Here is a 12848-nt window from a genome sequence, read left to right as displayed (position 1 = left end):
AGAAGAAGAAGTAATACCTGTATGAACTAGGTCGGTTTAGTTCTTTTCCTTTTGAGATATATTTTTTGTTGCTGTCTTGGTAATGCTTTATGTTGCTAGGGGTAGGGGATACAAGTGATAAACTTCTGCCTATACCCTTTCAGTCAAATGTATTGTTTAAGTTGTAAGAATTATGCTACTTGTGTTTTCATGCCGAAAGAAGACTGAAATAAATAAATAAATAAATAAAAAATAAATAAAATAAAAGCACCTGGAGGTTGAGCAGTGTTTCGCTCAACGAACCTCTGATCAGGGTCAAACATGCCTTGTATATCTTGATGACTTTAATTGTCAGCAGCTTGTCTGATCGTCTTGGTCACCTGAGGAAGGTATTCAACCACCTCACAGCTGAAAAGCTGAAAATGAAACATCTGCCTTGTACTTGAAGATGACCACAAATCTCACCACTAGTCACTCAGGCGTCTGAATTCTAAGTCTCTCTATGATGATTGATCCTGCACTGCACTGATGTGACCTGTCACTGCAATCCCTTCTGATTTCAACATAACACACACTTTTTGGTTTTGAACTAAGATTTTTCTTTTTTGCCTTATTCTAACAACATCTCAGTGTAAGCTGGCATTAAAATCTCAAATCATTTGAATGAAACGAGTCATAAGAATGTATTTACACTACGCAGGTATTCTAGCCCTTTTAAGTAAAGTGTCTGTAAATTTATTCAGCATTTTACCTGTTTAGGTTTCACCTCAACAATATTGTGACTGTCTGGAGGTGTGAGGATGTTTTGCAAATGTACACCTACTCGTGGCTCTTGCTATTAAGCTTTATAACCCCCCCCCCCCCACACACACACACACACACACACACACACACACACACACACACCTCTAGAGGTATAGTCTGAGGTCAGTAAACATGATCAGTTTAAAAACAAACAGCTGATAAATGTGAATCGTTCCCATTAGTCTGTCAAGACCTGAGACAACACTGACTGACGCAGAGTAAACTGTGGAATGAAATCATCACTGAAATTAAAGTGATTCATCCATATAAATAAAACAGTCATCTTACGTCACGTTCAGTGGAACGAAAACAAAAGTTTCACACATGTATTCTGCAACAGTTGTTTAAGGAAATAAACACTGTGATTCTTTTAATCTCGATTTTACATCATTGTGAAACATTTTCAAGTTACTCATCACACTCAGCACTGTTTACATGCAGGATGGCTTGTTAGCAGAAACACCCTTCATCTCACACTCACACGGCGCACACTGCTAAAGAATGGCCCAGGTGGCTCCCCTGTACTGATCAGCTCTAATGCATTAACCCTTTATACTGCCCAGCAAAATATAATAATGGTTAAAAAAAAATCACATATTTCTAAGTTTAAGAAGCTTTTACTAGATTTCTATTTATCTCATAAAAACAGAATAAATCTTTAGCCATAAGGAAGACGCTGTTTTTGTATGTGTACAGCGTTTAGATAGCTTTTGATTTTTTTTTTTCTGTTTTCACATTTTAACTCCTGCCAAACCAAAGGACGCAAAACAAAATGTTATATAAGTGAATTATGAAACAGAGCTAAACCCCTTTTGCAATCTATTGTACAATCATTATCCCCTGACAGCCAGACGTGTTTTGTTGTTAGTTTGAAAGAACCACAGATAAATCTATAAGTTACTCAATAGGATGGCTTGCTCGATAAAGGTTAACTCTTTGTCAAGCAAGTCATCTTATTGCTCCTTCTTTGTGTTGCTCTGATCAGTGCTGGAAGCAGCATCTCCTCTGTTTCCACTATCAGCTCTTTGGATTTATTGCACCAATCGAAAATCACACTGATGAAGAAAACTGCGTGTTTCTTTGTAGAACAGCTTCATGTTAAAGAGGCACATCTAATCCAAAGTGAGAGCTTTCAGGTTTCCTACCTATTTCACCAAAGCTTTGTTCCAGTTTTACTTTTTAATATTGTGTGTATAAGCAACTTTCACAGCTATGAACAAAACTGTGCAACACATTGTTCGCACATGTTCTTGCATGATCGTTTGTTGATCTTATCTGACTCATTGTTCTGGCTCTGGAGACTCATCCTGTCCTCCCAGCTAAATGTAAATTACAGCATTTGCGCCTAAGTGAGAAGGACTCAAAGAAAGTAAATGAAGCCCGACTGTTGACTTTTTAACATCCACCTGAAAAAATCTGGAGGCAAGTTCAGACCCACCAGCTGTACAGACAAATATGCAGGGACCTCGAACCACCTCTTGCAAAACAAAGGAATCTTTTTAAACAGAAATGCACAGAAGAGCAACAGCAATCTGGTCAGAACAGAAGGTTTGATTAATGATTCCTAAGTTCTTCTCTTGAAGACCACCTACAACACATTTGCTTTTGCGTTTCACACTATAGAATATTACAAAAAAAAAAAAGAAAAAGAAAGCAAACCAAGTTAATAGAAATGTTGTTCAATACTCAATGAAATACACTTATTTTACAGTCAACTCCAAAAAATTCAGTCCATTTATGTGATTGCATGTTTGCATGAGCAATCTTTTAAGATTTCTCATGGATATCATTCAGCGCTTATGGATTTAAGACTACTGGTCCCCTGAACGAATGAACAGGATCTCAGAGGCAAATGAAAGCATACATCTGTTCTTCAACAAGCTCTCCTGACTACACCGATCATAAAACAAGCCTGAACCCGAAATGGGATTTTTTTTTTAAAAGCTTGTCTACAGGAAAGCTTAAACATTGCTTAATCTGTTGATATCTGGGATGCAGTCTGCAGTCATTACACATGGGATCAATCTGGAAGACCAAAGCTTTGTCTCTCTGTATTATTGTGTAATTGTCCGGTTGCACATTTTGTCAGGTATAAAAAGCGTTTTGCTGCCATCAAGTGGGGAAACTTGTTTTCAGAGATCAGTCTATCTAGTGTTGAAATTTGATTATGAAGTTTGAAGTGCAGCTTTAAATTTACATGACAAAAATAAAAAAAACATCCTTTAATTTCCAGTTTTGCCATTCAGATTTTCTTTGTAACTCCTTCTTAACTTCACGCCACATTTTACATGTCACACAGTTTCCTGTTTGAGGCACTCATTTCAAAATATCCCAAGTCAAGTGTTAAATTCACACAATAAGTTTCAGCATGATGACTTCCATCAGTAAACAGGCCCACTTCAGGCCAGCAGCGCTTCCTGATGATCCCATGTCTTTGACTAACGGCAGCTGCATCCAGGAGTGATACCTCCTCAGAGAAGGCGTCCACAGGGAGCAGTTATAGGGCTGCGTTGAGTTTCCCCTCTCTACCTCTATCATACTCATGACATTATAAAGTCCTTGCTGGTCCACCTCCTGCTTTGTGCTGCATGAGTCTGTTAGGTTCGCCTCCCCCTGGAACCAGTGGACCACCCCGCCGGGGTAAACTCCTCTAAATGAGCACTCGGCAAGGGATCCGTTCATGAAGTGGGTCAGATTTCCACGGCACTCTGTGAAGATGGAGACATTTCAGGCTGGTATAACAAAACAACGCAGCACCTCTGTGAAATTTACTTACCTTGCACTTCAACAACAGTTGTGTTGTTTTTGACTCCCTGGCTGGAGTGCAGCCTGCAGGTGTACGTCCCTGCGTCGATCGGCCTCAAGTTGATGAGAGTGAGAGTGAGTCTGTGATGGGAAGGTTCTGTCTTTGTGGTTTCACATTGGAGTTCCTGTCCAGTTTGGTCGCGTTCGTACTCGCACACGGTGCCTTTCCTCAGCCAGCGGAACTGCTTGATGTTCAACTGCTGCGACGAGTTGACATCACATGTCAGCGTGACGTTTTGTCCACAGTGTGCCGCCACCCTGGGCGCGGTCCGTAACTGCACAGCCTGACAAACTGACAGAGAGAACGATAACAAGGTTAAACACTTTCCACAGTTACATCACCAATACCTTCAAGGAGCATCGCTTTATATGGTCTTCGTATTAGGCTGTTCAGTGTCAAGCTTTCGCTGAGAGAGCTTCAAATAAATATCATCATTCCTAAAGCCAAGAATGCACAGCTCACTTAACAAATCACAGAATCGTCTTAATCCCACCAAACTCTAAAACCTCAAACACTATTAATGTGACGGATCTCTAAATGTCCACTAAGCAATACATGCAAGGAATTATGTTCAAATCGCTGATTTTATTATCAGTGAAGGTGATTAGTACAGCTCACAGTACAGCTCCAACACCGTGAGTCAGCTCTTCGTCTGAGATGTTATCAAGCCGGATGTTTATCATCGGGGATGACTCACGATTCGATTCAAGTCTAATATACAGATTTTAGTTGAACACACTTAAACAATAGCTTGAGACGTGACAATTAGAAGATTGTGGTCATTTTAGTGTTCCAGAAGAGAAAGCTACCGAATGCGCAAATACATGTTTCTTATGAATCTGTCTTCATTCAAAAGAGGAATAAGCTTCTTAATGGTTTACAAATTAGTGCCGAGAATCATCATTAAAACTAGGACATAATTCACCAAAGACAGATTTCTTTTCTTCGTGTGTAGTTTATTTAAAAGACTGGACTTGACCAGCACATGGCAGCCTTGCACCATAGTATTAAAACATACATGTAATCTGAACTACTGAATAGATTACAGTCTAAACCATTAGTTTGGAATATATTTACCACTGAGACCTATCAAAGTGGTTCCCGAAGTGTTTTACTTTTACTTCCTGGAATGATGTAGCGGATTAGAGGACTTTACAGAAACTGACTGAGAAATCAATATGAGACTGTAGACATGCAGCATCTCAAAGGTCTCCATTTTGCATTTCTTATTGTTTCCTCCCTCGATTTGTGAAGAAATTTACCACAATTATGTTTTTGCTAAAACTGCTTTTTAAAAAAAAGAATCATACGTTTCCATCTCGTCAGAGCTGCTCTCAGTGAAAAACACAAAAACAAACAAACAAAAAAAAAACAACCTCTTTTCATGCTCTCCAGCAGACTCACCAGCCACACCGACTGCAGAAATGAGGCCGAAAATGGAAACCCAGGTAAAAACACAGGGCTCAGGCGTCCTTACAGCAGAGGAGAAACTCATCGCTTTGATCTGGAGTGAAATCAATATTCATCACATCAGACCCAGACAGATAAAAGCCAAACACAGAGCCCTGCTGTACTTGAAGTAAAAAAGTTTAGCTTCACCCACCATGGTGCTCTCCAGAACACACACTTAGTGAGCGTCTTTCATCCAGGCTAGATTTCTGTGCTGCTGAGGTCGACTTCATTTAGTGCGCCGAGGCTGAAGGGGTTGTATTGTGTAGAAGATCAGGCAGCAGCTCATCTGCTTTATGGCCGAGGAAGCTTCAAGTGAGGGTGGTGAAGTATCAGGTTTGCGCTCTAACGTGAGCAGGCATGCCCAGGAATGGACCAGTGCTCAGAAACCGCAGCAGAGGCAGACTTTCGTTTTCGAAATAAAAGCCTCACACTAAAACAACTGTGATATATTTTTCTTGACTTTTTCCACGGTGACAATCATAGAATTAAGTTTTTGCTAAATCTATAACGTTCCTTCTTCATATACATGTGAATGGCTGTTGACTTTTATTTGTTGTATCAGACATAAACACGTTTCCTTCATTTCCACATGTCAGAAGAGATGGATGATTTCCAGACTGAGAGCTTTTTCTTCTTATCTCTTAATTGTGCAAACAACTGTATGCACATCGAATATGAAACCCCAAAACCACGCAGATTTTATCCAGCTTTTGCCATTTCAGACTGAGCTGACATTTAAAGGGACAGTGAGCTGCTGTATCCAAACATTGAATTGTGATTATGTTGCATCGCTTGGTGTTGAATAATTGAGTAAATCTGAAATTAGGAGCATGGTTAAGCATTTTATTGATAGTTTCCGGAATTGTTGATAAGTCTTAAGTTCCCATTAAAGTACCAATTTAAAATCGGAGCAAAATCCTACCACAATATGTGGTAAAAGCAAACTTTGACCTTAAAGGGTGCCTAAATGTAGGATACATGTACATATCAGCAACGTGTAAAATAGTAGGATTGTGTAACTCTTTACTGGACACTGAATCGAAACTGTGAAGTGTCTCATCCCCAGAGAGCTCAGTCATAAAGTCTGATGCAGCCCAGAGGCGGGGCTGGGAAGGCTGGGGATTTTCAGGATGAGGATCGGTTTGTACTTGCTCAGAATATTGGGAGATATTTGCGTGCAGCTGAAGGATGGTGAGCTGTCGCAACTCATCATGACTACAAGAAAAACAAACATCGACGGCTGTAATGAAATGAAAAATAACACAAAGCCGATTTCTAAATCTCTCGCTGCATGCATATTTATGTGCTTCCCCCCCCACAGCTATTCCATTTTACACCTATAAATAAAGCTTATTTTGCCTGTCGCAGGCACAGTTATATTGGATTTTTCAATTCTCTCATGGTGCATTCATGAGTAGCTGAGACTTGGGAAAAGTCCCGAGTAGGAAAAATGCCTCTGAACACAGCCAGACGGGGAGCTTATGAATGGAAAAACAGGAGGTTCGAAAGAGGACTGTCGGTGCATTCACAAGTAACGCTGATTTCCAGAATCCAAGTCTTTTCTGGAGTTATAAAGATCTGTCCACAGTCCTCATTGTTTCAGGTTGAAAATGTCAAAGCGAAATGACTAAACATGGTGCGAAACAAAAAGACAGATGCTGGCAGTTTTTTCCAGCCTTGAAGCCCTGAATAATTATACTGATTCTGAGTGCAGCATTATTGCTAAATCTGTTCAACTAATATAAAAATCCAACTGAGGGAACTACATCAAGACTCAAGAGGAGGAAGAACAGTAAGCTGCTTAATATTTCCTCTGTTCGAGTTCAAATCTGCAAAAAGAACATTTCTGTATCCAGCGGTTGTCTGCAGACTGAAAAGAGCCTTAAACAGATTTATATTCTTACTACTGCGCACAACATGAAGCCTGAACAAAAACAAGTGCAGTCTGAGTGACCTCTGAGTCTTTTTTCCTTACAACTTCAAGGCTTTGGCATCATTCTTACTTGATAAGGCCGAAGAGAAAGGGCATATAGAGACTCTACCATTTCATAACCTCTCATTTGTTGTTTGTACAGAATGTTTTGTTGAATGCTGCATCAGCTTCTTTTGTTATATCTTCCTTTCATCACCGAGATCAAACCGTGTGAGATGGCAGGTAAACATAGCTTCAGCAAGACTTCAGACCAGTCCACTGCAGCGACTTCTTCAAGGATTGCCTAGAAGAACTTTTCTCACTCCTCTCTTTAACTGTTTGGGACAAATGCTGCAGACCCCGAGGGCGAGCCCTCCTTCCTAATAGGATGTAAAACCTGAGCTTTTCTCATCACACTCTAATTTGCTTGTGGTGATAATAGCCTCCAAACAGTGCTGCACTGCGGGGATGCAGAGAGGCCTGCCAGTTTTATAAAAGGATGTGCTGGAGAGCCGCTTTACTGCTACTCTAAAAAGCCCCCCAAAATCTCATTTGCAAATAAAAACAAATGACCATTTATATTTAAAAAAGGAATCCAACATGATTGAAGTAGTGTGCTTATGGGATTCAAAGAATTAAAAATGCATCAACTCTGAATCTTTGCAGGTATAATAATCTAGATTTCTTTAAGGTAAGACACAATTATACATGATTTCATTGTGTTGCTTGAATCATGTATTTTTGGAAATAAAAATTACACCAGTGGGGTCAAATGTATGACTCTCTGCTGAATATATCCAAACTATGGGCCAGAATTGATGAAATCATGCACATTGGAGACTTTTGCCAAAATGAATCTGAACACAATCAGTGTGACAAACACGATTTGAGATTTACTTCTTAATAGAAATTGTTTCTTGCGAAGTGGATTAAATTAGAATCTTTTCAGAAATTATTATGACATCTTGGTATTAAAGGGGACATATTTAGCTATTTTTCAGTCGCGTCATATAGGTCTCAGAAGCCCAAAAACATAGTATTTAAGTTTGTTCGACCCAAATTCATCCTTTGTCTGGAGTTTCAGCGGTCGAAAAAGTGGCTCTGAGGAGCCCTCCTCAGAACAGGCTGTTTCTGAGCCTGCTCTCCGAGATGCACTTGAACGCATCTCTCCACGCCTGCTTTCTCTCTCTCTCTCTCTCTCTCTCTCTCTCTCTCTCTCTCACACACACACACACACACACACACACACGCTCAGTCTTGTATTTATATCCTTGTGGGGACCGTCCATTGACTCCCATTCATGTCTAGCCCCTAACCCTGACCCTTACCCTAACCCTAACCCACACCACAACAAAGCCTAACCCTAAAGAAATGTTTTTGCACTTTTACTTTTTTCAGTAACAACAACATGGTCAAGAAAACACTGTTTCTCCTACTTAGGACCGGAAAAAGGTCCCCACAAGGCACGTCGTTCCATGTTTTGCTATCCTTGTGGGGACATTTGGCCCCGACAAGGATAGAAATACAAGAACACACACACACACACACACACACACACACACACACACACACACACACACACACACACACACACACACGGTGGGGGCACAGTCAGGGGGAGGAGTTAAATCCAAACTCAAACTCCACCGTTTCAGCTTCAGTTTCAGTTTCGTTTTCACAAAATGCGGTGTAGCATAACAGAGATGAAACAGACAGTTTTCAAATTTGAACATCATAATGAGGCTACGGCAGCACATACTACTATAAGAAACTCTTCACAAAGTGAAAAAAGCGTAATATCTCCCCTTTAAAGCAAGGTCAGGTTGTTGTTATGTATAGGTTAAAATGCAGTTTAAGTCAAACTGAGGTCAGATTGGACTCATGTGATCAAAAGACTGAAAATGCGACATTATTTTTATTTCTGTCAGGAAGCCAACCCAGCACGGCATGCAGTGTTCTGTCCTGTAACCTCAAGTCCTCCAAAAAATTGACTCAACTTCCCTCCAACTTTAAGTGATCTTTATGGGAAGAGTCACCTCACACTCAGTGACAGATGCATTTTCATTGTGTGTGCATGCGTGTGTGTGTGTGTGTTTGGGTGTGCATGTGTGTGTGTGTGCAGGAGTGTGCAGATGACAATGGTACTTTGCACCGGCTGCTGTAAACAACTTGCACACATTTTGAATAATAATCAAATTGAGTCGAACATTTTTTATTGTTACATCGAGTTACTTCCGATGTGCGCATGCAGATAGTGCACGGACTCAACTCGTCCACAGAGCAGAAAACACGCCGCTGTAAAGATTTATCATACCTCTGAAGACGTCAAATCATGTGGTGGTTTCATGAATATTTTATTTGCAACAACATCCACGGCAATTTAGCCCTTAATGGATCTGACTCTTGATGGAATAGTTTAAGTGGCCATTAAGACTATAACTATGTTATGGTAATGGGAATTTCAGACATATATGGCATGATGAAGGAAGAGATGTGCTTGTGAGTGCACGTGTAGCTGCTGAGGGTCCCGAGTCGAGGGTCTGACTTTCTCTTTATGTGTTTTAATGATTCATATTGTCACAGCTTTTATATTCCGGTGTCGGATTGCAGCGTTCCTCGCCACTCGTGTCCCAGCGCTATTATTTCACATCATGTCTTGATGAGCTTTACTTCCTGACGTCTGTCGGCCTTCTTTATGCCACAAATGTGTCTTGGTTTCCTGCCGACCTTCAGTGGGTGTCTGTGTTGACGAGCATGATTATTCCAGCTAATTCATGCCTTCCTGTGAGAGTATAAACATGTCTACACTCTACACTGTTGAATAAAATAAAAAAAGGAACATGCGCTCATCCAGTTGTATAAATTTTCCAAACTTTGACAGTTAATTGTGCAACTTGTGCATGCCAAACTACCAGTTAAAAAAAGTTATTACAAGGAATAATGGATGCTCACACACTTGAGATGGCGCGCAGTTTATTTTTTATGTTTAAGTCCCCAGAGCTGAGGAATGAATATTGAATGTTAAGTGTAACAGTAGAAGGCGTAAAAAGCCCTAAAAGAGTCTGATAATTGTGTTTTCTCTTTCAGACATCTCGAACAAGAACGCCGGAGAAGTGAGGATTCTTGCTTCATATGAAAGTGCTTCCGTTATTTGTCTTTCAGCTTTATTAAGCTGAAAGGAAAAAAAAGAAGGAAAGAAAATTTTGTGGGCCGACTGCCTTTGCTGAGGATCCAGTCCCTCTTTTTTCTCCCACACATTTTCTTTTGGCAGAGATGAACTATGAAAAAAGTAAAGAAAAAAAAAGGAAGAGAGATGAGTTTTGCCTGGGTTTCATTTATATTCTGCATTTTCAGTTTTATTCCCAGGTGTACATATCCAAGTCAAATGCAAATACTGAGTTTAGTATAAAACCGATGTTTCAAGATTTCTCTTGTCCTTGGGCATCTGCCTCCGTGAGTCTTTAGCAGAGCAGAGCGAGTGTAAACCAGTGGAAGGGAGAAAGGAGTGAGACAAGCAGACGAACTGAGAGAAAGAGAAATAAAAGAGGTCATGCACAGGAGGCCAGCGGAAGAATAAATACATGTGCATAATGCAGTCGTGTAGAGGTCATTGAGAGACGGGAAAAGGAGAGGGGCGCTCCGAACTTTAACAAACACAGAAGCTGCAGAAGAAGAGGGGGGGAAAAAAAATCAGAACCAGAGCAAGTCGAGAGAAAAAGATGAGAGGAAAACAAAATGGGAATAGAGACATGTTTCAAAGTGTGAGTGTTGCTGCCAGTGGCAGTGTCCTCACTTTAACTCTCAGCTTATCCCAGATTTCAATGCAATGAAGTTGCTGGAATTTGACAATAATCTAATGACAGTTGAGAAAAAAAAAGAAACAGATGGAGAACAACAAACGAACACGTTGGTATCAAACATCAAGCTAATCCACTTGCTGCATACTCGATGTCTGGAGAAGGCGCAGATCACAAACTTCCAGCTTCACAGTCAAAGATCCTGCAGGAAGGTTACAGAGAGCGAGACAGGGAGAGCAGAGGGGCCGTGGCTTTTAGGAGAGGGAGAAAATGAGAAGCCATGCTTTAATAAATAAGGTCTTCCTACCATCTAAAGATTCATCAAATAGTAAGGTTTGAAATCTGGCATAAGTTATCCATTAGAGGAGGAGACGCTCTTCCTCCAGCTTTTAGAAACTCGATTAAACTTCTTCAAACAGCACTCTGAGAACAATGTGTCCTTATACAACAAGACAGTAATTACAAGTTTTATAGGCTGAAAAAAACCCCTGTCAGTTTGACCCTCAATTGCACAAGAAGCAAATTAACGAAAAAAAAACATAATGAAGAAACTATAATTAAGTTAAATTTCATTTTTGTATATCAAAGATTCTTAAAAACTAAAATCTTAAAATCCATCTTTAAAAATAACTGCCAAATGCCCATTTCAAAATTACAATGGAAACTTTGACCAGATGGAACTGCAGTTGTTTTTCTAGTTTATACATGTTGAGACAGTGTGTTCAAATGTTTTGCCACAGGCTGCATGCAATTGATCCTTGGATTTCAGATCAGAATCATTGCTCCATTCAAAGGACTCTTGAAACTAGAAGTTCATCCACACATTTTCTTCTACATTCAACCTGACACTGATCTGTCCTTTGGTCAAGAGTACAATGCTGTGGGAGTTGCAGACATGAAGTTCTGTTTCATGTTTTTTTCTGTAGACTAGGTTGTTTTTGTTCACCTCTGCATTTTGTAATGTCTCAGAGAAACTGCAAAAAATATTGTCCATGCAAGATATTTCACATTTTTTTAAGATGAAACTGTAAACGTTCATTTAAACCATGTTTACAAAGGAAAACACAATTCGTTGTTATTCATAGAGACATCAACATCAGTATTTGATGTAGATTTTGTAATAGTTAAAATACTGTAATTTAGATATCCCCTTTATTGGTTTTATATGTACAGTATTGATATGGGTGATCTCATTAGAATACACTTTAGTATTAGCATTGGTTAAGCATCAGCAATTATAATATAATTGTCGAGTTAAGCTGGATTGTCTGTTTAGACTTCGGCGTGAGTTCCAAAAAAACATTTCTCAGTATTGGTAATAAATGTTAACATTTAGATCATTGATTGACGTCTATTTTTATCTCAGCATGGATTCCAGCAGCCTGTGACTCTGCACAGGATGCAAGAGTAAGATGGATGGATGGTATGGATTTAGATTGAATTTTTCTCACACTTTCTCAATTGCAACCATCTTCATTTGAAGAAAAAAAAATCTGTAGTTTGCATTGTACATGTAGATACACTTAAGATACACAAAATATCCTGATAACTGCTGGTGAAGCTCTGTTCAGGCTCTGCAGACAGTTTGTGGAAAGCTGCTCCAGTTGTCATTTCAGAACAAATGAATGCGATCTTACTACTGATGAATTTCAAATTTCGGGTCGGGCTTGTAATGTCAGCAGAGTCAGTCTTGCTGGGCGTCGAGCCAAGAGGCAGTATAGCAGCAACAAACACAGGGAAGACAGTAAAAGCTGTCACCATGGTAACAGGCGATGCTGCGGCTGACTGTTCATAAGGTCAGAGTGAGATGTGGCCCCGGAAAACTTTTCTTCAGTCACTTTTTAGTTTTCAGAAATATATTTTACAGCCAAAGCAGATGGAGGAATAATAAAAAATATAAATGACTCAAAATAAATAAGCTGTTCCAAGAGCAAAACTTTCAAAGTACTGAAGTGTTATGATTTACAATAAATGCCAATTTGATTTACAATAAATGCCAATTACTGTTCATTTCACTGAGTAATGTACCCTCTATGATAACAGATGACTCATTCAGCAATGTATTTAATTGTTTTAATTTTGATCTATGATTCTCTCT

The 12848-nt window shown here is 39.7% G+C and overlaps 1 protein-coding gene across 1 annotated transcript; it reads right to left on the bottom strand.

Annotated features, from left to right (window-relative positions):
* Positions 1 to 900: 900 nt before the first annotated feature.
* On the bottom strand, positions 901 to 5334 carry LOC115387788 (selection and upkeep of intraepithelial T-cells protein 2-like). The gene is made up of 4 exons (XM_030090646.1): positions 5193 to 5334; positions 4994 to 5093; positions 3560 to 3880; positions 901 to 3491 (listed from the first exon to the last, which is right to left on the bottom strand). Exons 1-4 carry the CDS (start codon positions 5193 to 5195, stop codon positions 3133 to 3135), a joined length of 783 nt encoding a protein of 260 aa, XP_029946506.1. The 5' UTR covers positions 5196 to 5334; the 3' UTR covers positions 901 to 3132.
* Positions 5335 to 12848: the final 7514 nt, after the last annotated feature.

The sequence above is a fragment of the Salarias fasciatus genome, chromosome 4, assembly GCF_902148845.1.
Source record: "Salarias fasciatus chromosome 4, fSalaFa1.1, whole genome shotgun sequence".
In the NCBI taxonomy this organism is placed as follows: domain Eukaryota; kingdom Metazoa; phylum Chordata; class Actinopteri; order Blenniiformes; family Blenniidae; genus Salarias; species Salarias fasciatus.
This window is presented reverse-complemented; position numbering and strand designations above follow the sequence as displayed.